This window comes from Mus pahari, chromosome 17, assembly GCF_900095145.1.
Source record: "Mus pahari chromosome 17, PAHARI_EIJ_v1.1, whole genome shotgun sequence".
NCBI classification, from domain to species: Eukaryota; Metazoa; Chordata; class Mammalia; order Rodentia; family Muridae; genus Mus; species Mus pahari.
Window position 1 is genome coordinate 52583415 of NC_034606.1, and position 27323 is coordinate 52610737.

Here is a 27323-nt window from a genome sequence, read left to right on the forward strand (position 1 = left end):
CACCCCGCTGTTCGGTGGAGTGTGCCTTCCACAACCTGGGGTTTGAGGCCTTCTGCCTCTAGGCTGTGCCCATCCTAAGAATTAGGAGGGCTGATGCTGGGGTTAATAAGCCACTTCCTCGGTTCCTCCAAGGGCATCTGGGAGATGGCTATGCTTTGGCCTGCCCAGAGGTTGCATACATACCTTGGACCTCTTAGGAGTGGTGGCTCCCAACAGAGGCTCCGGGAGACAGATGGACACATACGGATCAGGAGAGAGACCTAAGGATCACTGCTCTCCCCTTCCAGCCTCCCCTGGCAGGGGTATCCTTGTTTTAGAATATAGGTGTTCACAGGCAAAAATGGAATCCAGGGTCTTGCCTGAGACGTTGAGGTTCAGTCGTCCTGGCAGATAAGAGAAATGGGTGGTTTTAGCAAGCTCTGGAGGCCCTGAGGGCTGGGACCTTGCTGTGGGCTTATTGTGTATGGCCCAGGGACGGGAGGTGGTTTGTTAGGGTGAATGGGGATGCTGAGAATAGGAGAGACAAGTCCCCGTCTCTAGGAAAAGTACTCATCTCCTGCCCTCCCATGCCAGCCTTTCCTGCTGTGCCATCCCCCTGGGGTTTGCCAGGCTCCCAGGACCATGTCATTATCACTGCTTCTGTATCTTCCACACCACAGGGAAAAGTAATTAAATGTAATAGATGCTGAGGCTTCCAAAATTGCATTATTTAGGCGCCGTGCTCACACACACACACACACACACACACACACACACACAGAGGAAGCATGCTAAGCTGCAGATAATTAATAGATTTATTTAAATCAGCCTCCGCCATCTGTATTCAGCAGGGATGAGTGCTTGCTTCTCGGGTCAGCCCACGTTGGAACACCTCAGCCTTCTGAGGGAAGCTGGGAGTCCTGAGGGGAGTGGGTGATGGTAAGTTTCAGGGTATGGCACACAACAGGTGTGACCAGGGATACCAAAAGAGAGTTCCTACAGGGAGACCTGGCGTGGGAGTGGGGCAGAGGGAGCCGTGGACATGCACAGGTTGTTCCAGGGACATATCCCCTAGGCAGACATAAGAGTGGCAAGGTCTCCTGCCTTTTGACATCAGTCCTGAGACCAGGGGCCCTGGCCCTGTGAAACCTTTGGGTCTCAAGCATTTGACTCAAGACACCTTGGCTGTTGTTCTCTAACCTATCACACGCCCCTCCCCTGTTCTCAGAGTGCAAAGACACTTCCTGGTGCTGGGAGCTGGGTAGCTGTATCAGGGGTATGGGGAGGTCGGGAGAAGGGGAGCAAGAGGGCCCAAGTCACTGTCATTTGGATGCCAGTTAGATGACTGGGAGTTATCATCCTTCTGAGAGGGAGGTGGCTCTATGGTGTGTGTGTGGGGGGGCGGGGGTTGAGGGATGGCTGAACCACAGCCTGGCAGAAAAGAGTTCGTGATTTTAGGATGTGCCACCGGAACCCCAGCTCCATCCTTGTATTTGGAGAGAGCGAGGGTGGGGTACAATAGCTCTAGACAGTTCCTAGATGTAAATGAAGTCCCTGTTGGAAGCATCCTGAGGAGTTCCGACAACTGTAAGATCACAGCTCAGAGCGCTCCTGGACTTTGGTGCTGACTACATTACAAGTAGCTGAGCATTGTCGTCACTTGCAAGGCCCCTTAGAGTGGACTGAAAGAAGCTGACACAAGGTGCTTCTATGGGAGGCCCTCCCCCAACTCGCTCCAAGGCTGAATTTGAGTTCCGTCCTCCAAGAGCCTGCAGCCACTGCGGGTTTCATAACTGTGAGGATAACGTATAAACAATGTGGCGAAGGATAAAGGATGTGGGTTCTAGTCTTGCTTGACTCCCAAGTTCTGGAAGATTTGGAATGTCTAGGTAAAGGGAATAGGGCTACCCCCACTCTCACCCCCAGCACCGCAGGAGGGGGCAGCTAAGTGCTCAGTGTCTCAGGCAGTGTATGGAAGATGTTTTCATCTCAGACAGAACTGCGGTCCCGGGCTCAGGTTCTCCTCTGAAAAATGACAAGCGTGCTCCACTCCTCCCCGCCAGGGTTGCCAGAGGAACTAGGCCCTCGGCAGTGGGTGGGGAGAAGGCAGCGTCTATCTTTTGCTGTTGCCTTGGCTGCGTAGCCCCCTCGTTCAGCAACGGCTTCATGTGGTCATCCTCGTAATTGTTCTTCATGGCGCAGGATTGGGTCCAGTGCCTGAAGGTAGCCAGGATGGAGTTGGGCCACCCCTTGTCCCCTTGGTATGGACTTTAAAAAGCTGGAGTGGACCTTGAGCCCCTCCCTATCCCTACAGGCATATCCTATGGAAACATCTAGGTCTGCCTTTCTGGTAAATCTTTTCATCCACTCTTGGCTTGCAGGGACAAGATCCTAGGACCCATTGTTCACAGGGGCAGTTCTTTCTCTTGGATTCCATAGAGGAGCCATCTCCAAGCATAGTCAGGGTCTTTCTGGGTGAATACAGGGACAGGCAGACTCTCAAGACCCAGCCTAAGGCAGAAACAGGGAGGCTTAGTGGGGCTACAGAGTCCAGGACCCTTCTTCAAAGCCTTATGCAGAGCCAGGAAGCTCCCAAGCATCTACTGCTGGCCTCCCTCTGGATCTCCGTGGGCTCCCGTAGGGAAGATGAGGTGACCAGCTCTGTGGCTCACTGAAGGACGGATGGCTCATGGAGTCCTGGCTTCACCCACATCCTATCCCTCCCTGGTTGGTTCTTGAATTAAAGTAGAAAAACAACACAGAGATTATTCATGGACAGAGGAAACATTTTCTCCGATAAAGCCCAGCATAACTGCTATGTGTGTATGCACTTGGCAGATCCCGCAGGAGGAGGGATGGGAGCACTGGGTCTGAGGACGTATGCTTTGTAAGATCACTAATACTTAGGGTAAACTGTGGACCAATCATGTCTCCTTGTCAAAGGCATGTGTCAAAGCCTTACATCCTAGTATGTAAGGCTGATAGTGTAACTGAGGAGGGGCTCTATTGTGGTGATTAGGGTACAATGAAGCCATTAGACTAGACACTAACCCAGTATGTCTGGTGTGCCTTGTAAGATGAGGAGATCAGAACACAGAGAGCCAGTCCTGTGGGAGATGATCTTGGTGGGACACAAGAGGAAGGGTCAGGCCGAGAGGCCTCTCTTGGCCAGCTTGGCTCACGCCTTGCTCTGGGATGCCCAGGCTCCTCTAATAGAGGAGAATAAATCTCTGTTCGGCTTCAGCTTCCCCTCTGTGACATTTCACCACAGCCAAAATCCACACAAGGAAGAAGCCATGAGGGGGCTGATCAGGGATCTTGAATTCCTGGAGGTCTCCTGAATTCATGCCTGTCACTCAACTTCACCTGACCCTCCGTGCACTAGCTCCCAAGGTCATGGCCATTCGCAGTCACTCACAGATGCCAGGCGCCATGGCCACTCTCAAAAAGACGGTCACCTCCAAATCTGTAACAGGGGTCTAGTCCCCGGGGTTCCCCTCTAGGGAGGACTTTTCTTAGAGGCCCTTGTTACTTCTGGGAAGGGTGACCTCCATTTCCCTCCACTGGGTTCTGCACATCAGGAAGATAAGTTCAGCCTCTCGGGAGCGGGGAAGGTGACGGGAACTCCCAGATGGATAAAGACCCGGCCTGTGCCGATTCGTTCTCATTCAGCGCCGTGGTCGCAACATCCCAATATGGTCATTATTGCGGTTTCGCTTTCTGTAGCCGCATTATAATGCGAGCTTATGTTCAATTTGCTGGGAGCCAGCAAATCGTCGTCTGCTTCTCCTCAGCACACACTCATTTGCTGCGTGCCCTAGGTGTTTCTTAAAGTCTAGGTTTTACACATAGACAAATTAAATCTTGTTTTTGAATGCGTCCCTCTCCAGAACCGACATAATGTGTTTTAATAGCCATCGCACCTCTCGGGGCTTGGGGCTCACGATCATCTGCATTTGCAAGCAGCACATTACTTACAGGGACATGTCCTCCATGCCGGTAATGAAGCCAGTGAATGGAGTGTGGTCTATGCAGGGCCTCGCTGTCGCGCTCTCCTACCCCTGCTCCTTGGAGGGTGGTGTCAGAAAGAGTCCTCCCTTTGTTCGCTGCATTTTGTATTCACTCCACTGACAACCGAATGTGTCTTAAGTGTCTTCCCCACGGGGCACCCTCAGGCAGCAGCAGGACACAGTGTTAGCAGGGACATGCAGGTGATGGGGACCATGGCCGAGAGTAAGCCAGGGCATGGAGGGGCCAGGAAGTGGCACATAAAAATGGGAGGGGGTGTTGTTCCCGGACCAGAAACACACAGGTATATACTGTGACTCATTTAGGAGTATCAGGATTCTGTGTTCAGCTGGCCACTCATCCATGAGGATCCCAGGGGATGCCTGGAGCAGGTGCCATTGATGGAGTCACATCCTTACCAAACACATCTACAAAAACCCTAAACTAAAAAAGGATTGTACCCAGAGGTGAGCCCTGCGAGGTGATTTAGGTCATGTGGCAGACCGTGATGGTGGGGCCAGCACCCTAAAAAGGAAACTTGAGGGACGGCTAGACTCTCTCAGTTCACCATGTGAACACACGGTGACAGGGGCCCTTCTGGAACCCAAGCAGAGAGCCTTTACAGGGCCCTGCCCTGGATCTTAATGTTGGGTTTTGGACCATCAGGGTTACTTGTGGCCTGTCCCATGCACTTTTGATATAGCATCTCAGCTGGCATGGGCAGTGGGCACTTCCGCTGCCTCACTTGGGCCAAGACAACAGAGCTCAGATGCTGTGGCAATGGAGAGGAGGCTGTGACACAGGCGTACAGGCATGAAAACTCCTGAGGAGGGCAGCCATGATCTTGTGATCCAAGGTCTCTCCCAGGGCAACTGGGGCCTGCATATCACTAGATCACTCCTGACTTGGATCTCAGTGATGGACATGGCTGGATACCGGCCTCCTGTTACCTTCATGTTCTTCAGAGTCCTCCATTTCTAGCATGGCAGCTTTGTGCAATGAGGTGACTTTGTTCCATGAGAATCAGGGAACCCCCAAGGATAACCCAACATGGGGAGCCATGAGGCTTCCGTGGCACAAGACATGTCACCTGTCCCATCAGGAGAGCCAACAGGTCACCCGACCCAGAGGGTTGCTGACCTAATGACATCATATATGTGAGACCTTCTTGCTTTTCCATGTTTCTGGAATTTGTTCACGGCACACCTGTCTACAACATCATTTCTGTTTTAAAGAGAAACTCACGTAGCCTGTGACAAATCCAACTCAGGACACAGAACAGAAAGCCTTTCTTGTATATGGGCCACGAAGGTCTCCTCATCCCTGTGTACCTCTCTCCTCCTCACTTCCTGTACCTTTGTTTGCAGTGTGTGATATTCTGGGACCTCTCCCAGGGGTGGAGGCTGTCCCAGATGTATGCAGGCTGCTGGCATGGGGACTGTGGAGAGTATCAGTAACTACCCAACTAGGTGATAGCCAGATGTTTCTAGTCACATTAGTGGCTGAAGAGGAACTCAAGCCTCTTGTCCCTAACTGATCTGTTCTGCTCTCTTGGGGCTGGGACACTTGGCAGTGTCCTAACCATTCACCCTTACTCTCTTGTCTTCTTCCCTCAGTATCTCCCCAGTGTCAGGATGGAGGTGATTGACCCCTCTGCCAATGGGGTGTGATTGCAACCCACAGACCACATCCCTGTTAGAAAGTTCTGGATGCCAGCGGGCAGGAGTGAATTACTTTCACAAGCTGAGATCCCCCACAGACTTTAAAATCAATAAGCTATTTCTGACGCTCAGGACGGAGGTGCGTGGCAGACTTGAGCTTCGACCTCCTTGGGAAGTGGATGTTCCCGCCGCTGCCCAGGACTGAACAGGCTGTCCACATTCTGGGGGAGTGGGGTGGGGGGGAGTAACACGGGTCAGAGTCATTGCCATCTGTTGCTGTGTGGTAATGGGGGATGGTGGGCAGAGGGCAGTGCCTCAGCCCATAGCTCCTGTGTCCAGTATAGTCTTGAGGACTTGAGCCCTGTGTGCCTCAGTTTCTTTTCCTGAGAGTGAATCTAAGGCACGTGTGCTTGCTCCTGTCATGTAGTGAGCCCTATAAGATGTCAGCTATCTAGACGACCGTTCTTACTGACTCTAGTCTACTCCGAGAGCAGGGAGCCACAGGGTGACTGGTGATCAGCTCCACAGACCTGGGACCACCGTCTATATAACACAGAGGAGACTGCCTTTCCAGTAGACCTGTATCTTGGGAAGAAATGCCAGGATTCCATTACATTGAGAAAGCCAATGACAGGGCCCCAGGACCCTCTAGATTCTACTTATAGAACCCATGTTCTCACATGCTTTCCCAAGGCTATCAAAGAGCCATCTGGTCTCCCACCACAGGGCCTGGTTAAGTCAGATGAGGGAAATTGGGACCTGGTCCTCTACACTGCTTTTCTTTTTTACCAGCTACGGAGATAGGACATCCTTTCAAGCATAGGAGATGCTTCTGGTCTTTGCTCTTTACTGCTTTGATCCCTGAGTTTGTGGCTGTCCCTTTGTCCAGGTGGGAATGCCTAGAGGTCTGGGTACACAGCAGACGGGAGCCTACAGCAACTCCTACCCCAGCCACTGAGCCTACATGCTCCCCTGCAGCCCAGTGCTGCCCCTTGAGCTTCAGCCATTTTCGTGACATTCAGTGGGCAGTAAAGCTGCCTCTCTCGGGCTAGCCTTTGCATGGACCTGGTGGGTCCTGCAGGCAGGTAGCCCCACTAGTATCCCTAGGTTCATCATATGTTTACCCCATGTGGACAACAGCAGGCATTTAGGAAAAGTAGACCCTGAATGTCTGGTCCCACAAGCAGCTTGGGGCTCAGCGCTGTATCCATAGGGATGGGAGAAGCTGGCTTTGGCTGTGTGTGTGTGTGTGTGTGTGTGTGTGTGTGTGTGTGTGTGAGTGTCTATCTCATGTAAGATGGAGATGATATCCTGATATCCTCACTGTTACTACAAACTAGGTACTAGTCCCCAAAGGAAGTTAGCACCTGTCTTTTGGGACAGGTTCTTGCTTTGCATAGCAGAAAGGGTGTCAGAGACATGGAGTTACTAGAGCTACAGGTACTGAAGTCTTAGTCTTATGGGCTGTCCCCAAGACCCCCCCCCCCCCGAACTGCATTCCCTCTGGAAGAAATGGCTGGCTACCTTTCTCAAATAAGGATATGCCATGTGTTCAGTTAATGAAGCAGGATGTTGGGGTTACAGAAGCACCAGTGGCCATGGGATTGATTTCAAGGGCATGGTGACTGCCCTGCTTCTTCTGTGCCTGCCTAGCCTGGCCTTTCTGCAGAACCGAATGGGACTCCTCTCCCATTCTCTGGCTATCAGCGTACAGGTGGTTCTCCCAGTTGTTGGTGGAAGTCATCGGACCCAGGGACTAGCATAAAGGACATCAAAGCCCTTTCAGGCAGCAGTGCATCAGGCGATGCTGCTCTTCCAGTTTCAAGAGTGGATAAAGCTCATTTCCTTGTGACCTTTAAAGAAAGGCTTTTTAAAAACCCAGAGCCTCTGGTCCTTATCCCTCTGCTTAGCTACACCTACCTGTCTTGCACCTACTTTGGGAACAATCTACTGACTTCTCCTTCAGGGAAGTTGCTTTTCAGCTTCTGCAGAGAGCCTTTGCTACTCCCAGGTCCTTGTTCCTGAGCACTCTTTTGCCACCTTAGAGTTCTGCCTCTCCTTCCAGCCACTTGGGGGTTCCCAGGGCCTGGCCACACCCAGGCCCAATATTAACCCTTAGGTAACTGTGCACCCTTGCTTTAGAGTTTGCCCTGAGAAGCAAAAATTGCCACAATTACTGTGCACTTCAGGTTGTGGTCTTAGTGTGGCAGGTCTACGTTTTACTTCCAGAGTGCCCCTTTGTAGACAAAGCCTGGGAAGGTGAGTGGATGGGTAGGGGGTTCATAGATAAAGAGACAGAGATTTCTAGAGCGATAGGAGCAGATAGCTAATCACTCCCTATCAGTTAACAATTGTAGCCCATAAAAGACACAGTTTTGCTCAAGTCTAGCTCGTCGGACCAATGCATTTCCTGGAGTCACTTACAGGAGGATGAGTAATTCAAAAGTATCCATATCATTCCAACTCAGGTAAAGTCCATGAAAACTACACCCCTGGAGAGACCTGTCCAATTTGCAGGCAGTACCACTGAGTCTCCATTTTCCTGGGACTGTTTGCTATTTACAAAATCTTTGGGGAAGGGCCTTGTGAGACTTGTAACTTTCTGAGCTTCCTGATCCTCCTAAGTTTCCTTAGCTTCCTGGGCTTTATGGATCTCCTATCTCCTTCCAGGAGGGAATGACTCAATTCAGATGGAAAAGGTAAGCTACACAAGTAAGTGAGTGGATGGATGGATGGATGGATGGATGGATGGATGGATGGATGAAGTTGAACAGTTAGGTTGAAAGATGGCAGATGATTAATAGATCAGTAGAAGGATGGATTGACTGGTGGATAGATGGATAGACAGACAGACTGACTGACTGACTGACTGACTGACTGGTGGTGAGCAATTAGGTTGAAGGATGCTAAATGGATTAATAAGTCAGTAGATGGATGGATGGATGATGGATGTACAATAAGTGGATGTGTGGTTGGATGAATAAATGGGTGGTAGATGGGCTGTTGGCTTATGGATGTTAAATAGACTAGTGAGACTTGTGGATATGTGATTAGATGTGTAGATGATGAATGAGTAGGTAGATGGATAGATAATAGATAGGTACTAGATGGATTCATAGTTGGATTGGTAGATGGATGTTGGTTGACTGCACACATAGATGGCCAGTGGATTCATGGTTAGTAGATGGATTGTTGGTGAGTGCATAAATAGATAGATAGATGGATTGATCAATGAATGCATGGTTGGTAGGTGGATAGGTAGATGAATGGCAAGGTAAATGAGTGGAGACCTGTAAGGACCTATGAAAATGTTTCGACCCCTTCTAAGAGGAGCTTAATTTTCCCAATAGACTCAGCTTGGTCTAATCTTTTTTATTTTATTTTCCTCCCCTCGGATGGCCTGAAATTTCTCATATAGACCGGGCTGGCCTTGAGATCACAGTTCTGTCTGCCTCTCCCTCCTAAGTGCTTGGGATTCCCAGTGTGTGCCACCGTGTCCAGCTCACCCTCTTCTGTTCAGCTTCTTAGGTTCTGAGCTCCTACGTCCAAGTTTCTTCAGAATGAGGGGTATCCTTGATCACAGCAGGTTGCGCTGAGAACATGCTTTGGGGAGTGTGTGAATCTTATGCCCAGATTCATAGGCTCCTCTGTCCTTCCACAACCTGGTACGTCTTGTCTGGGTTTCTGCAGCCCTGTAGCTCTGAGGCACATGTTCTACTCACTGTGGTCTAGAGGTTCAGGCTTCTTGGCATGGATGAGCCAAGTTTCATTTGCTCCTGTGCAGAGTGCTTCACACCACCCTGCACACCAACCTTTTCAATGGAAGAGCAGGAGTTGTTTCCAGGGCTTTGCTGTCTGTGTGAAGAAGTCTTTCCTTTGGGCCCCACAGCTTCTGTATACACCATTTAGACATCTTCCATTGTGTTACAGTCCCTTGAGACATTTGGATGGGAAATACTTTTTTAGTAAAAAAGCCGGCTGAACCATAACTTGAGCCAGTTTTCGGGACTATCTGCTCCTTAAGTGCCGAGAGGAGGGTTCCCACGTGCACACATCTGTTCTGAGGACCAGGGTCACCGGAAAGAAAGAAAAAGAAAACAAGCTTTGAAAAGACAATCCTTACCTTGATTGGAGGGGGATCTATTGGGTTGGGATGAAGTGTGAGCTTCGGTGCAGAGAGAAGATAAGCATCCCCAAGGAGGGCAAGTTGGTAACAGCTGTGAGTCTGGGCTAAAAGCTCCACCAACACTGCTGTGATAGGCTGGCTGTAGACAGAGGATAACAAGCAGCCCAAGGAGAGGAGGGCATGTCTGATTTCCACAATGCCTCCTCCCACACCTCCTCCGGCCGCACACTCTCATTCCTCCCTGGTTGATTGGTCTCTCTTGGGCAAAATGCTACATGGTATGTTAGAGCTGACCAGCAACCAGATATGCAGTTGGGTGCAGGTGTGTCACACGCATGTGGCTCTGGAGTCTCAGGAGGAGTGTTGATCAGAGAACCCGCTTGAACAGGATGGTGACAGGTTGGGGTGTGAGTAGAGACTGGGGTAGGGTTTCAGCCACTGGAGCTTCCCAAAGGCTAAGATGCCCCGGCCCACTGTGGGCAGCCATGCCTCCATTTTTTTCTGAGGATGTAAGAAGAAAAGGAGGAGTGTACATTCCAAGCTTTGGCCAGTAGGCAGCTGTTCTCAGCTATGGGTGAAGCCTACAGGCTATCGGCTAGCAGCTGACAGCCAATCAGCATGAAAAGTAATATAACCTCTCCTCCCTCCGTGGCTCCTCCCTCCGTGGCTCCTCCCTCCGTGGCTCCCCCAACCGTAGATGTCTCCTCCCTTTTCTCTGTCATCTTTTTCTCTCCCTCTATTCCTCTCTTCTGTACTGCCAGGAGAGCCTTCTAGAATTTACCCTGGGGTATCAAGGGCTGATCACAGCTCAGAGCAAGTTCTGCTAGAGACTATGTACTTATGCAGAAGGAACGTGAGCTCAGACAAAGGTCGGGTGACTACAAAATTGCTGCCCGGGACATGCTTTAGATCCTCAATAACTGTGCCGGGAGATCTCTCCTGAGACAGGACAGGGCCTCTTATACTTATGCAAAACAGAAGAAAGGGTGGAAACACACTTTGAAGTTGACAGTATGCTGTGGTCTCTTTCTGAAATAGGCAGGATCCCGGTAATGAGTCTTACATAGGAGGGACCTTCCCAGTGCCAGATCAGGTCAAATGGGATCATTTGTGTTCCCATGGCCCTCCCAACACCTCTCCAGCGCAGCAGAAGGGAAAACACTCACCTTTTCTATCTGGGTGGTAAAGGGCAGGTAGATGGAGGGCATCCTTCTGCTCTCAAGGACAGAGCCCATGAGATGCAGACTATTCTAAACTCAGAGATAACCATGACGGTGAACAGAGTCAAGGAGTCGCTTGGGCTAGAGGCTGTCCCCTTGGGTCTTTACCAGACATGGGGACAGATACATCCATCTTAGGGTGCTCACTATATACATCCGTGAAGTGGGCTACTGAGAAGTCTGGAAAGCAGAAATGACTCCAGAGGGGTCTCTGAGGTTGCATACCACAGACACGTAGACCTTACATTGGCGTTCTTGATCCTTAGCGGGTTCTGGGGACATGTAACAGTAAGTTTCTGGATGCTGCAAGGCCTCTCCTAGGCTTGGTTGGTTGTGGAATATAGGGTGGTGGAAGGGCCAGTCAGTAGCAAGAAACCCGGGGAAAGTGATTTTAAATACTGCGTGCTCTAACTGCGACGCACATCTGGGTCTGTAGCAACAGCTGGAGGAGTATTCCAGCTGTAACCAAAACTTATGTGTCCTCTTGAGGAGTATGCTGGTTACCCAAATACAGGTACCGCTGAGCTAGCTCAAGGCCTTACAGGTTGTGCCCACCACTTGGATGTTGGCATATGCTGTGTGACACGGCGTTTCATTTTTAGACAGCCAGCTGTGTAATGTCTGCCAGTCCCTCTCAGGTCTAGGCATTGCCACTTGGGGCATGGCTTTAAAAATGGATCTGGGACAAGGTGAGGTGGGGCTTCTATCTCAAGCAGAAAAAAAATATATAGCCATAGCCTAGGTTTGGAAGTGAAGAGTACTCAGCTCAACCAGGGTGGGGTCCTACTCGCCACCCAGCGTGGTGGGACCTGAAAGCTTCACCTAGTCAGACCTGGGGGCTGAATGGAGAATCACCCTGTGCAGAAGGTTCAGTGCTCAGGGAAAGGGTGGCATGGGGGGGGGGGGCTTTGCTGAGAGCAACCTGGTGTGACATCCCTATCTTTCCTCTGAAGGAGTGGCTGAGTCTTGCTACATGCCTGCCAGTTCAGTGACAGGAGACCTGAAGACCAAACTGGGTTTACACTGGAAAAAGCATGTTGCCTTCCTTTCCTTCCAACAACATGACTAAGGAGGCTTCTGGAAAGAGACTCTCCAGGGAAGATAGGGCAGGGGGCTATAGGCATTCGCTTGGGCGGGGAGTGAGAGCTGGCTAACACCTGACTGTGCTGTGTGGGAACTCTTGCTGAAACGTAGTGAGTATGCAAGGTGTCTCCCTCACCTCATCTCATTCACACAGCAGACCCCCTGTATGGCCCCATCAGTCATTTCTGGCTCCAGCCTTTCGGTATTGGGCTGTGTGTTCCTTCATTCCTCATGGTAATGAAATTCCTGACAACAACAGCGAAGGAAGAAAGGGTTTATTTTGACTGATAGTTCAAGGGTGTAGTCCATCCTAGGCGGGGAAACATGCGCATGGGATGTGAGATGGCTGGCCCTACCGTGTCCATCTGCAGCCAGGAATCCGAGAGGGAGAAAGCTGGTTTCCTGTTTTACCCTTCGCATTCATGCTTTGCTCTGAGCATAGATGATGTCACTTGCTATATTGTCCTAAAGCCTCATTCGTTTTGTCTCAGATGTCAGGGACGTTTTCAAGGATGAGTAGTATTTTATCACTTCTATCAATGTTTATATATGTAAGAGTACACTAATATATGTATAATAGTATACAGCTCTGTCACACATGTGTGTGCTTGTATACACACACACACACACACACACACACACACACACTCCATTATCCCCTGATTCCTTAATCCATTCATGAGTCTGTGAGATCCGAGGCTAACTCTGAATCTCAGCTTCTGTGACCAGGGATTCATACGCATAGACATATTGATACCTCCTTGATCAGCTGATGTCTTTCCTTTGGATATAGAACCTGAAGTGGGACCACTGTATCCTACAGAAGATAACTAACTGTTCATTTATTTGAAGATTTTTTCATAGAGGTCTCCATAATGGCTCTACTAATGCACAGACTTGAGATAAAATGTAAACTACAAGGACTGAACTATTTCCCTCCCATCCTCCCCAAAGCTGCTTTGCAGGGCTGGCCAGCCTGAAGGTGGACCTAGATCTCATAGACGGAGAAAGACTCTTGGTGGATACTGTCTAAGGCCAGCTTCCAGTGATGGGGATTGGTGTTCTTGCCTGTGCACTCCATCTATAGAACAACCTTGGGGGTGTCAGGTGGTATGATTTCCTCCCCACCCACCCTGCCCATCATGGCTATTGAGATACTATGTTGCTAGGACATTTTGGGTGAAAGAAGGCTGCAAAAATGTCCCTGGACTTTTTCTTTAGGACCAACAATGGGCAATGGACCAAAGACTTTCCTGTTTTCTGCAGGCTAGGCTACCTCCTAAGTCTGAGTAAGATCCCCACTCCCTCTAGTGCTGAAGAAACCAGGAGTGGGTGGGTGGATGGGGAAGGTACAAGGAATGTTCATTTCATTGATGCTAACATATTATGGTTGAGACAAGGCCACAGGGAAACTCCAGGGAATGTGCCTTTGAAAATATCTGAGTGGCTTTCAGGAGAAAGTATGGCCATACACACATTCACAGACACAATACAGATGCACACAGACCTCTCCCTAACACAAACAGTAGCCACAGCTGTACACATAGGAATGCACCTAAAAAGGTGTGCATATATGAGCACTAAAGATATGTGTATCAGTACACACCTACACACGTGAGCATGCATGGAAACTTGTGACTGCAGATAGATAGATAGATAGATAGATAGATAGATAGATAGATAGATGATAGATAGATAGATAGATAGATAGGTAGATAGATGATAGATGGATAGATAGATAGATGATAGATAGATAGATAGATAGATAGATAAGTAGGTAGATAGATAGATAAGTAGGTAGATAAATAGATAGATAGATAGATAGATAGATAGACAAGTAGGTAGGTAGATAGATAGGTAGATAGATAGATAGATAGATAGATAGATAGATAGATAGATAGATAGATAGATAGATAAGTAGGTAGGTAGATAGATAGATAGGTAGATAGATAGATAGATAGATAGATAGATAGATAGATAGATAGATAGATAGATAGATAGATAGACAGACCTCCATATCAACCTGGATGGCCTGCAGGGCAGGAGCAACTCAAACTCAGTGCCTCATACTCCAGCTTATATGGACCTGGAGGTGTTCATTGGTCCCTTGTCTGTACAAGGCCTGGGCCTCTGAGAGACTCAGTCTATGCTGCAGAGTGGCTAAGCTGATGCATCCTTTCTACCCTGGGACTGTGCCACTTGCTGGAGACCTAAGTGCATGTCTTTTCCCTCTCAGACCCTGCTCACTAGGGTAGTGCCTTGCTGAAGACTACCTTCCACAGTTTCCCCATGTCACCTAATTCTCTGGCCTGTGCCCATGGGTGTGTCCCAGAGCCAGAGTAGACACCTTCCCTTCCCGCCCTGCCTTTCCCTGACTCTCTGTTCAAGTTGACGTTCAAACCACACCCACTGTTTTATTTCATTCATTCACTCATTCATTCACTCATTCATTCATTCATTCATTTGTATGACTATGTTATGTTGCATGTATGTCGTGTGGTATGTGTGTGGTGCATACATGTAAGTGTGCAGGTGTGCATACCCACGGATGCGTGTGCTCATATGTGTGCATGCCAAGGTCTGAGCAGGTGTCCTCCTCTCTCCCTCTCCATCTTAGTGCCTTGAGAAAGGGTTTCCCAGTGAACAGGAAGCTCTCGGACTTTACCTTTCCTTGCTTTCATATATGCTGCAGACTGCTTGTAGAGCAAGCGCTGTTACCTACCGAGCCGTTCCCCCAGCTGCCCTGTGCACATGTATCTTTAATGACGGAAGTTTAGGGACTCTATGTTTTAGCTAGCTGCTGGAATTCTTTTCCTGAGATTTGTCTGTGAGCTGGTTTTAAGACTTGTGTAGAAACAGAGTTGTTCCCTGGACCGTTCCGTCCGTGTAGCTTACCACAGAGGAGACCAGTGACTAGAACCATGGAGAGAAAGAGAGAGACGTGGTATTTCACTGTAAAGATCTTGCCCGTTGATGGAAATTCTTCCCAATTTCAGGGCCCAGTGCATCTTCGTGCATCTTCTGCACCACGCCTCTACACCTCGAAAGTCTCCTGGCTATATATTCTTCCATGTGATTCTTTTCTCTGCTGGAGCCTCTGTCAGCTCTCTGAGCAGGGTGTGTGGATGGGAAGGTTCCTTCAGCTGCCCTCTGTGATATGATGCCCTCTGTGGACAGAGGAGCTGGCCGGCACCCTTGGTACAGTGTCTTTTCCCACCAGCCCGGGAGGACACTGCTCTGCTCTGCAGGGAAAGGCAGCATGGCTGAACAAAACCCCATTGTCGCTTCTCTGACTCCATGGGTCAGAAGTCTATGTGTTGGTTTTATAGGCTTTCAGGGCTGCTTGGCTCTGGCTAGCAAGCCCTTCCGTTTTCTTACTGCTTCCTCCTCTTTGATCTTTTCTGCCTCCTGAGATCTTCTCTCCACATTGTACCACCCGAGGCCTTTCCTGTGCTCCCCTTCTGTGGGCTCCACTCTGCAGGCTTTGCTGACTACCCTCAATACCTGGCTGTTTTCACCACATAACACAACCCTGCATCTTAAGACCTGAACGCTACGCTCATCTTAAGCCTCTTTTATCTCCTGGTTTTGTGTGGTCACTACAGTGTTTCCTTGTATTTTTTTTTAGCATGATGATGGAATTCAGGATTATTATGGTTCCTTTCTTCGTCCCCGAATCATTTCTGCCTTCTCAGAATTAGCTGTGGAATGTATGTCTTCTGCCTCCCTTTTCTGTGCTTGGCTTTTTGTAGATACCTGGCGATCCTGCCTGTCCAGCTCTGTTACATGGGAGGGAAGCTGGAGGTATACAGCCAGAGAGCAGTAACTGATCAGTATTCAGGAAACAGTCAGAATATAGTAAATGGTTAGGGTGTTGTAACTTGTCAACACACGATAAATGGACAGTGTGGAGTGATTGGTTAGGATCTTTAAAGGGCCACAACCAGACAGGGTACAGCAATGACCAGGGTGTAGAATTTGTCAGTACACAGTGAGAGGTCAATAGGAAGTGACTACTCTCTGGTATGCTGTGTTCTCTGAAAATAGTGTGTGTGTGTGTGTGTATGTGCACATGTGCACATACATGTGCGCACATGCACACACATAAGCCTCTTTGGAAGTGGGTTTAGAGCCTAGGGCCAAGCAGCCTCCCCCAGAATGGGCTGGCCTGGTGAATATCTTATCTGGGACACTGTAGTGTCCAGACATTTAGGCTATGGTGCATGGAGATCCTCCCTCCATCCCACCCCTCGCCACACTCATTATGTATTCAGCCCTGGCTTTCCCACAAGGGCAGGGGTCATGGGCATAATTGGCTAACTGTTGAAGTCTATGGAACCTGTCTTAGAATAATATAAACACACATGAGATCCCAAGAAAGCCAATTATATTAAATGTAGTTATCAAACGTTAAAAAAATAAAAACCATTTTTGAATAAAGAGTATGTTTGCATCTTTATTAAAGCATTACATGAAAAGCCTAGCTGTAGAATGACTGTAATTTGAAATAATGGTGAACATAAGCAATGTACTGTGATAGCCATAGATCTGTAACTTGATATGAAAATACCTGTGATTTCTGTTGGTGACAAAGTCACAGTCATGGCTAAACTATTATGTTTATGGCTCACATGCCTAATTGAAAGCAGTATTCACTTCTACCTAGAGATATGTAAAATAGAAGACCCTCTTCCCTTCTGTCTGGATTCCCATAGCTCAGGTATATGACATGAGGGCACTGTCCCTCGGGCAGCACATCATGGCTTCTTCAGGTAACTGTCCTGGCAGCAGCAGGTACTGGGGTATAGGGAGTCCAGTCACCTGCATCTTTGGTGATGCAGCTCTTTGGCCAAGTACCCTTCCATCAGCAGACTCAATGGATGGCTCAAATGGTGCCAATTCTTTGGCATGGTGATGGAAAGGACACTCTACAGATGGATCCCCTCTTCTACCTAGCTCACAGCACCAGAATTTCCTTGGCCTGCCAGCTCTTGAACTTCATTCTGCCACAGTCTAATGATTTTTTTTTAAAGGTCTTTCCCATTGTGTCCACAGTCCCTTCCTAAAGCTTGTGGTGGTTTCCACTAGTCAGATGAATGTGTGGTTGTTGTCTTAAGCCCAGCGGGCTCCTCAGTTTGCACAGTTCACCTACTCCTCTGGGTGCCAGACTTGGGTTCTTGGATTTTTACCTGTAGTTTCTGTAAAGGGAACCGGCACCACTGACTGCCAGCCCAGTAGGAGGGCTTAGCACTTGGGGGAGAGGATCCTTTGGGTCTTTAAAATTGGAGATATGCACATGCTATCCAGTGGGAATGAATTAATTGGTGGGCCATGAATTTCTGTAGGATCTTTCTTTTCCTTTTATAAATTCAGTTTGCAGAAAGATTCTTCAAATGGCTAGTTCTTTTTCACATAGTGATCAGACTGGGGACAAAGCAAATGTCAGGGGTGGGCCTTCTCTGATTGCAGTCTCTTTTGGGACCAAATCTGAGTCCGTGTGATGAGCACCAGCCAAACCCAGGCCCTTCAAAGGGGAACACGCTGTTCCAGGTGAGGTGTGTAGGCCAGCGACCTTGGTGGAGGTCAGACTTCTCAAGATGGACAGGGCAGGATCCTGAGGCTGCTGCAGGGAGGCTTTGCTGGAAGATGTGTAAGAGTACTTAAGAAGGTAAGGTGGGGGCTCCAGGGAACTGCTCAAGAGAATGCCAAGTCCCTCCCATGGTAGATTCTGAATCGTTTAGTTGGTTAGCTGTTACAAGGTTCTTCTGGGTTGGGGTGGGAGTTCTGACTAACACTTATCTCTTCAGGGGTTAGAGAGGGGTGTTAGCTGCCACAGAGACAAATTGCTTTCAAACAGCCCCTCTTCTGCCCAGGCGTGAGCATAGTAAAGCCTGGCCAGGCAGACAGCATCAAGTTTGGTTGACCAGTTGGCGCTACTTCTAATGGTATTGGTCATCTTGCTACTACAGTCCTGTTTCCCCAAGTGCACCCCAAGAAGTTTGATCTTTCTGACCTCCAAGAGCCCTTCAGAACTGGCCTCTTTTCTTGCATGACATGTGAAACAGATGAGCCTCAGACCCCAGACAACGCCCACCCTGACATGTCACACAGGCTAAGCATAGGACCCTGGGTTCCTACCCAAAGCTCTGAGCTGAGCATTTGAAATCTGATTCAGGCAAAAGTGCCTTCAGGCCTCCGGTGCTAGTCTTGGTGCTTTTTAGCATAGGGGGACCCTCTAAAAAGGACAGCACTGCCTTTAGCTCTGTGCCTCCAGACACAAATGCTGGCTCTTCCTTGCGGAAGAATGGAGGCGGCGGCAGGGAAATGCCTGCTGGCTTCCTCTGGGGCTGGCTGTGGGCATCCACTGCCTGTGCCATTGGGTGTCCCGCAGCTGGCTGGAGGCGGGCACACAGGAGGCCCAGGATGTAATGTGGTGGTGGGGAAGGCTGTGTGTTTCTGGTCGGCTGTGCTATTTTCAAACCCCATCGAAACCGCCTACGGAGAGCAGCCTGCCCTGAACCTGTCTAGCAGCGCTTCAGCCTGCTGGTCCTCCTTGTGGTTCTGCATTCTTCCCAGGACCCGGGGTAGGAGCCGGTTGGGGGCTGGGCTCTCTTCCCCCACTAGCGACGCCAAGCCGGCCGCTCTGCAGTGAGGCCCCAGCGCACCTAGGTGGAGCCCGACCCGCAGTTTTCAGCTGGACCAGCCCCACCTGACCCGTCGGCACGCCAGACGGGGGCGCTGCAGGGCGGCCAGGTCCCCCGGGTCCCCTCCGCGGCCCAGTGCGCATCGGCAGCTCGGCGGCCCGGGCGCTGCACAGACGGCGGCGGCAGGCGCGGGCCAGAGTCCGAGGCAGCGCGGCCTGGCCGCCTGGGCCGACAGAGACCCACGCCGCGCTCCCGTTCCCGCCGCAGCTCGCCAAGACGCCGAGCCGAGCGGCGGGCGCGCGCCACCAGCCCCGGAGCAGCAGCGTCCCGCGGGCGGCGAGGCGCGCAGCGTCTCCGGCCCCACCTGTCGGCGCGGCCACCCTCAGCGTCGCCCCCGGCGTCCCCAGCCAGCGCGGGCGACTGGCGGCAGCGCTGGGCCCGGTCTCCTTCGGGCTGCGGCGGCGGAGGCGCGCTCTCCCGGCTGGGCGCGGAGGCCCGCACCGTCCCGGGCGAGGGGACCTGCCCGGCGGCTCCGGGCCGTGCAAGTTGGACTGCGGTGGACTCGGCCGGGCCGCTCGGGCCCCGGCGGCGGCGATGGTGCTGCGGCTCCGCGAGCGGCGCTCAGCCCCGGCCCTGAAGCTGCCTCTGCGCGGCGGTGGCAGCGGCGGCGGAGCGGCCCCCTAAGCCCCCCGCCGGAGCGAGAGCGGGCAGCGGCAGCGGCGGAGCCCGAGAAGGCGGCGGCAGCGGCAGCGGCAACAGAGCAGTGGAGGAAGGCGACGCCGATCTCTGGCGCGGGGCGACAGGCGACCAGAGCCGGGGCCGCGCCGGACCCCCAACCCGCCGGGCCGTTGCGCAATCCGCGGCCGGTCTGGGCCCTGCTGGCGGCGCGGCTCCGGGGGCGGCGGCGGGGCTGATTCATGGGGCCGCGGCGGCCAGTCCCCCGCTCCCGGGCCCCCGGCGCCCCGCAGCGCGCGATGGTGGCCGAGTGGCCGGAGCGGCGGCCGCCGCGGCCCGAGACTTTCTGCTAACCTCCCCGCCCCCGCCCGCCCCCTCCCCGGCGCCCTCCCCCGCGCCGTCCCCTCCCCCTGCCCAAAAGACAGAGATCGCCTCCCGGAGTGGCGCCTCCAGTCGCGGCGGAGCGCGGCGTTGGCGGCGGATGGAGGGCGCGATCGGGCGGCCAAAGCGGCTGCACCCAGCGGGGCGCTGATGCGGCTCCTGGACCTTCGCTGCGCGACTTCGGGGGCGTCGGCCGAGTTGGCACTCCGCGATGCAGCTCCTGAAGGCGCTCTGGGCACTCGCAGGGGCCGCGCTCTGCTGCTTCCTCGTCCTGGTGATTCACGCGCAGTTCCTCAAAGAAGGTAATTGTCCCCGGCGCGCGCGGTACCCTACACTGCTCGCGGAGGCCCCTGCGCGTGATACTGTTTCCAGCACCTTCCAGCGCTGCCAGCGAGGTGGGCCAAGGCTCTGCGGGGCCAGAGTGGCCGATAGCGCGAGCCTTCCCGGAGCCCAGCGCTGGATCTGCCGCCCCTCGGTGCCTCTGGGCTCATGGTCGGCACGGATTAGGTGCGAGCCAGGGCGTGCTGGGGCCTGGCTAGCTCCGGTGTAGTCCTGGAGCCCAGGCTTAAGCCCAGGCTGCGGTTGCCATCCCCTGCCCCGCAAGGCTCGGTGGCAGTTGCGCCTACCCGCATGCCATGGACCCTCGGTAGGTGGCACCAGCGCTCCACTGTGGCAGCCTGGCTGAAGCCAGTACTGAGCAGGCCAGGACTGAATGGATTGGGGGCTGGGGATGCAAAGGTTGTCAGGGGGTGAAGACTGGTGAAACTGCACCCCTGTCCCACGCAGCTTTACAGATCGGATCGGGTACCCACCAGACTTTAGGCTAGGTGGGCAGAATTCTTTATTGCCAGAATGCCTAGAACTTGAGACCACTCAAGTTCTGGGTTCCTTTGCCCTCCTGGTCCCGTCTAGATTGCAGGATTGTCCCATCCAGTTCTTGAGACTCTGCTAAGACTTGTGTGATACACATTGGACTCTGTGACCACAGAGGCCCTTTGGGATCCTTTCCATTGGCTTGTTTGGTGTGCCCTGGTAGGCAGCAAATAGTGGGCACCCTGTTTGAAACTTCTTGTCCTTTATAGTCTTGGTGTCTCTGGGCTCAGCCCGCTCTGGTGGGCACCAACTGTAGGTGGTCCCTAGAACCCTTGCACTGGCCATGCCTGTACTGGCTAGCCCTCCCCTGTAGGCCAGTAGGAAATACTGAGCCCTGGAAAGTACTGGTGCAGATTCCTACAGCTGTCCTCACTACCTCCACGTTTCTAAGGATGAAGGGCTTTCGATATTCTATAGCCTCCCACTTTAATTAGCGATCTCCTGGATGCTGGGAGCTACCTGGATGCTGGGAGCATTCTGTCCTGCTATCTATATACATTGTTAGACTGTTCTCCCTTGATTTCAAGTGCTACTTTGGAGAAAGTAGCTGGTTTTGCTGTAGGTAGGTGAGCCTGCTCACCTGAAGCCCTTCTTGGTGTTGGAGGCCAGTCTTACCTCAGGCTTAGGCCATCTACTTCATGAGTGGGTGGTTCTGCCACCGGCTGGGATCCCTGCTATTGAGATAACTTTCCTACAAAAATGAGTCGTTTCCTTCAGCCCCCACCCCCACCCCCCAGGGCTGTCCTCAAGTTGGTATCATCTGCTAGACAGCTCTCTCTCTTTCTCTCTCTCTCTCTCTCTCTCTCTCTCTCTCTCTCTCTCTCTCTGTGTTGGGGGGGCTGTGGAGAACACCACATGGTGACATGGTGTGCCACAGACCCCAGGATGTGGGGTCCCCTTATACTTTGAGACCTTTTTTGGGATATAAGTTCTCTACCCTTTCCACTGCGTCTTTGTTCTCTGGGGTATTCATCTGAGGGAAAATCATGGATCTTAAGGTATTGGGACTTCTCTGAGTTCATCCAGCCTGCTTGAGTTACTGTGTTGTGACCAGTCATACATGGCCACAAAGAGATGTTGGTCATTTGGAGACATGAGGCCCAGTGGATGGGTTCCTTCTGCCCGGCATTGGGTGGGGACAAACCAGTCCTAGAATCTTCTAAGCTATTAGATTTGGTCCTTTGGTCAAAAGGGAAGTTCTTCCTGGTGGCCAGGTGTGAGGTCACAAAGGCAGCATGCTCGTTCTGGAGTGGAGGGGAATGTGTCCCAAAGGGTGGATTTGCAGGACAGCCCTTTATTTGCAAGAAGCCTGGGCGTTTGGTGTGGGTAGACATATGCATGTTGTGGCAGTTGGTAGAGTAAGGGAAGGAGGTAGGGCATGCTGGCCATGGGGTCATAGGTCAGGAGCCCAAGTGGTTACCCTGCCTTCTGTGTGGGAGCTTGTGAGCCCTGTTGTCCACTCTGACTTGTTTGCTTCTGGGACCCTGGATCCCAGTGCCCTATGCTGTTGCCTTCTGTCAAAAAGGTCAGGGAATGACATCCCTGTACTTGTTTGCTTGTTTGTTTATTTATTTGTCATTTTGGGTTTCTGGTATTAGAAGCAGGAGCCTCAGGATAGGCCTTAGGGTGTGCAGAGAGAGGCTGAAGACCGTGCTCCCCAGGGGAGTCCCAGGCCCTTCTGGGAGGCTTGAGTTGCAGACCAGGATCTGCTAGGAGAGAGGGAGCTAAGCAGCTTAGACAATTGGAACTTGTTGACTGGGGATTGAGAAAGAACTGTATAAATAGCCATTACCATGAATCTGGTTTTTCTCCCCAAGGGGTGAAGAATGGGGGACCCAGGGAGCCATTTTTTTCCACACTTTCTCTTTTGTGTGGAGATACAGGCTACCCCGTGGCTAATCCATCCCACTCTGGCAGGCCTGCCTTACAGCGATTGCCAAGATGAATAGGGCTGTGAACCCAGAGAGAGGAGAATTGCGGTCCTAATTGCAGCCCCGGCTTGTCCAGATACTGTTAGAACAGGTCTTACTCACCACGCCTATTCAGTGGAGGTAGCCAGAGGGCTGGGGGGGCAGGTGACCATAGCTAAAGCATGGGGTTCAATCATCTGTGGGGTGCCCTAACTACCCTGCCCGGATATTACCAGCCTTGCTTGTTTGTGCAGGGTTGGACTCTAATTTCTCCGAGCTAGGACAGGTCAGGACAAAGGTGATGTGTCAGGAGCCCTGCTTGGATCCTACTGCCTTATGGGACTAAAGTAGGGTAGGTGTAGGATAGAAGATGGAGGGAGCAGGAATCTATGCTCACAGCTTTTTGTTTTGTTTGTTTGTTTTTGTATTTATGTGGGACTTGGGACATGGAGTTAGGGTGACAGCTGGGATTATGAACATTCTTGAAATCTTTGAAGCACCCAAGCCAGGGTACAGCTTAGCAGCACAAGCTTTGGGTACTTAGCTCAGTAAGCAAACAAAAACGATACGGCAAGACTTGCTGCCCAGCCCCGGCTGTCCATAGTGGTGCATGGATTTCTGACCTGTGGGCCCCAAAGGAGACAGGACCAAGATTCAACTCACCAACCTCTTGCCTGGCAGAGACATCCCTGTGTGTCTCCGTTAGCTGTGGATTTGCGGTTTAACTCTCTGTCCTTTTAAATCCTATTGATGACTAGGCTGAGTTTTGCATGAGCCAAGCATGCTATCAAAAGGCCTCTTTCTCGGGTTACTACTGAGAGCTGGTGGGGGAGATGAGTGTCTGTGTCTGACTCCCCCCGACTCTATGTCCCAGCATCTTAATTCCTGGGAACTTAGCTTCACCCAGTGCTAGCTTCCTTGGCTGCTCCCCGAGCAAATAGGATTCAACTTTAATTTATTTAGTGAGCTCACTACTTCCGAAGTCAAGTATTACTTTGTGAGCCTGTGTGGTCACACTGAAAGGGACACACTTAACCCTGGGCAGGCATGCAGGGGTCCTAGGTTATATCTCAGTAGAAATCACTAAGTGATTGCATCCGTGCAAGACCCACCCCAATCCCTGGGCACTTGGACATCTCTGACATTGGCCAGTTTATTCATTTTTATTTTTAGGGACTTTTGTGTGCCTTTGCATGTGTGTATATGCTCATATGTATGTGTGCCTGTAGAGTTTGTACCTGCATATGTAGAAGCCAGTGGTCAACCTTGGATGTCTATCTTTAGATGCTGTGCCCCGCAACCCCCAAAGCAGGGTCTCTCTCTCTGCTTTGGAACTCACTGACAAGCTAGGCTGGCTGGCCAGTGAGCCCCAGGGCCCTGTCTGCCTCTTCAGTACTAGACTTACAGGCTATAGTTCCAAGCCTAGTTTTTAAGTAGATTTATTTGTTTGTTTGTTAATTTATTTCATGGTTTCTGTGGACCAGAGTCAGGATCTCTGCCCACTGGCAAACACTTTACCAATTTTCCCTATCTTCTTAGTTGTAGGCCATCTTTTGAAGAAAAAAAAAAAAAAATGGACAGAGAGCCAGGCATGGTGACACACACCTTCAATCCCAGTACTCAGGGGGCAGAGGCAGGCAGGCCTCTGGGAATTTGAGGCCAGCCTGGTCTACAGAGTGAATTCCAGAACATTCAGGGCTGTTGTTACACAGAGAAACCCTGTCTTAACATACAATACAATACAAAGAAGCAAGCAAACAAACAGAAACAGACAAAGATTTCGAAAAACATACCAGTTACTGTTCCTAAGAAATTATTATTTAGAGCCGGGCGTGGTGGCGCACGCCTTTAATCCCAGCACTTGGGAGGCAGAGGCAGGCCAGCCTGGTCTACAAAGTGAGTTCCAGGACAGCCAGGGCTACACAGAGAAATCCTGTCTCGAAACAAACAAACAAACAAACAAACAAACAAAAAAAAAAAAAAAGGAAAGAAATTATTATTAAAAAAAAAAAAAAATACTTGTTGATGGGGCTGGAGAGATGGCTCTGTCGTTAAGAGCACTGGCTGCTTTGGCTGAGAACCTAAGACCTGTTACTCACTTCCAGAGGATCTGATGCCCTCTACTGACTTCCGTGGATGGGGAGGAGACACACACCACATGGCAAACAGACATACATTCAGGCAAAAAATATTAATACAATAAAAATAAAGTTTTGTTTTGTTTTACAAAATTATTGAATTTTAAAAGAGACTCATTCCTGCTATAAATCCTTCTTTCCCTGGAGAGGCTGTGGCAGTGGGCGGGGACAGGTGGAGCCCACTGGGTTTGGGTAGGAGCCTGGGGCTGATCAGAACCGCCTGAGCTGTGCTTAACTCCAGCTTAGATCCCACGGTGCACTGAGGGGCCAAAACCTGGGTGTTTAAGGAAAGGGCTTTTTGCAGACCTGTGTCCTCTTGAGCTCCCAGAGCCAGTATGGGTCCTACACCCTCTCCAACATGGCTCAGGGCTGCATGTAGAGGGTCCCAGCTTTGTCCGTGGCTCCCCAGTGCTATCTTCCCCATCTTTCTCCACAAGGTATTGAGAGGGCGGGGCATGTGCCTTCCCTGTGCCCAGCGTCTGCTTCTCCCAAGGCCTCCTGTAGACTTTCCTGAGCTGCCAGGTAAGCAAGCGAATAGCTTGCTAGAGAGGGATGGGATTGGAAAAGCATCGAAATAACCATCTCCTCTATCATCATTTACTATCACTTCCTGTGTGACACAGAATCTAAATAAAACCCACATTCACCATAATAGGATTCTCATCTGCCGAATGTCTGACAACTGTAAAAGTTAAAACACGCAGGGGTTGGTAATGGAAGTGACTGCACATGGGCTCACCGCGGCTTGCCAGAAGCCGCAATTTCCCAGCTCTCCAGCACAGAAGGAAGGGGAAGACCCTTGAGAGACAGGTAGCAGTAGGGATGAGCGGTGCTAGGGTCTCTAAACAGACTGTCCACTTGGGGACCAGCCGCATCGTTACAGAGCTGCTCTTCCCTGTGCATCTTGGGATACTCAGTCTTCTATCTCGCTTTGACATAAACTCGGTATTTGACAGCCGGGCTCAGTCCTTGACTCTGGTGAACTGACTGCTTGTTCCGCCCAGGCAGTGTGTGGAATGTGCACATAGGTGGTATGAATATTTGTTAATATACAGGGTGTCAGAGGGGGCAGCCTTAGGATGTCCGCTGCTGACCTTTGCATAAGTATGGTGTTTGTGTTCATGCCTATGATTATATATTAATTAAATACCGAGATGTTTATATCATGTAATTTGCATAAGCATATAAATTCATGAGCATGTATTATGAACTTGATTAAAAAATACAGCTGCATAATGAGGGTGAGGTGGGGGCTGTTCCCTCTCCTTGTCTCTAGACAAGTGGATCCATGGGTGTTGTGTGAATGCCTAGAGCCCCCTCTGGCCCGAGCATACATGAAATACTCAATGTGACTCAGGGCTACAAGTCTGCCTGCGGCACATGGATGCCAGCACACATTTTCTTGACTAAGTGGGGTCTGCCCCTTCTGATCTCTTTCCTCCACCCACGGGCCCCATCCTGCCTCTGTTGCAATCCCTCCCCACAAGGCTTCTCTTTTCCTTTCACTTGGATATCATCTGCAGCTTAACTTACCCTCCTTGTCCAGGGGGCATGGCCCTGTAGCACTTGAGTACACACATTTGTACAAACCAGGTACACACAACATATATACACAGCATATACATGCCACAATGTGTCACATGTACCACATAAACATGTTGCATATACACATATTATGTACAATCACATCACATATACACACCAGACATATACGTGCATACCGCATAACACCACATGCAGTCATACTACCCATATACAACATTCATATTCATGATGTACAACTATACTACATATAAATACATGCTGCACTCATATATAGACCAAATAGGCACAGCACATGTAAAAACACACCATGTATACATGCAACCAAAATGTACATTGACACCTCATTACACATACCCCCATATATTTGTGGCTTATTACCTCATGTACATGTAGCCCACATGTATGCATAATATATTTACATGTCATGGACATATATCTCATGTATACACATAATATATTAACACCTTATATACTTCTAATACCCCCATACCACAGAGACACACTTGCCACCCATACAAACCACACACATAGAATATATACATACACTGTATACCTATAAGCACAACACATAAACACCAAGCACACACCATTTATGTGCATCACATGTGTATATCATACACATTGAACATGCATGCATAACATACAAAATATATAAACATACATACACTCTGCATAAATTTGTATACTATATATGTTGTCCATGTACACGTACAGACACACTACAAACATGTGTGTATACTTCACATTTTCTTCCACAGATACTATGCAAACAACATCTGTACACACTTCTTGCAGACAGAACACACAAAAATATGCACTATAGGTACATTCATGTAAAGCACATACTACCATACCACATTACTTCCCAGATATATGCCACATTCCATTCGCAACCAACACAAGCACATGTCCCTCCCCCCATACACATCTTACACAAGCATATTGCAACTTACACAAGCATATTGCAACATACCATGCATATATCCCCACACAAACCCACACCACACCCGCAAACACACAGTGCATACACATCCCATACATAAATGTATACCACACACACACACACACACACACACACAC

At 50.5% G+C, this 27323-nt stretch overlaps 1 protein-coding gene across 2 annotated transcripts in view; it reads left to right on the forward strand.

Moving 5' to 3' along the window:
* Positions 1 to 27323, forward strand: part of Tafa5 (TAFA chemokine like family member 5) — a 216651-nt gene that overhangs the window by 60636 nt on the left and 128692 nt on the right. Inside the window, exon 1 of one of the 2 annotated variants that reach the window (XM_021216677.2) lies at positions 19807 to 20079. The exons of the other annotated variant lie outside the window; for it this stretch is intronic. Coding sequence (XP_021072336.1) covers positions 19989 to 20079 — 91 coding nt within the window. The 5' untranslated portion in view covers positions 19807 to 19988. Of the gene's footprint in view, positions 1 to 19806; positions 20080 to 27323 lie in introns of those variants that run through there. 2 annotated transcript variants of the gene reach the window in all.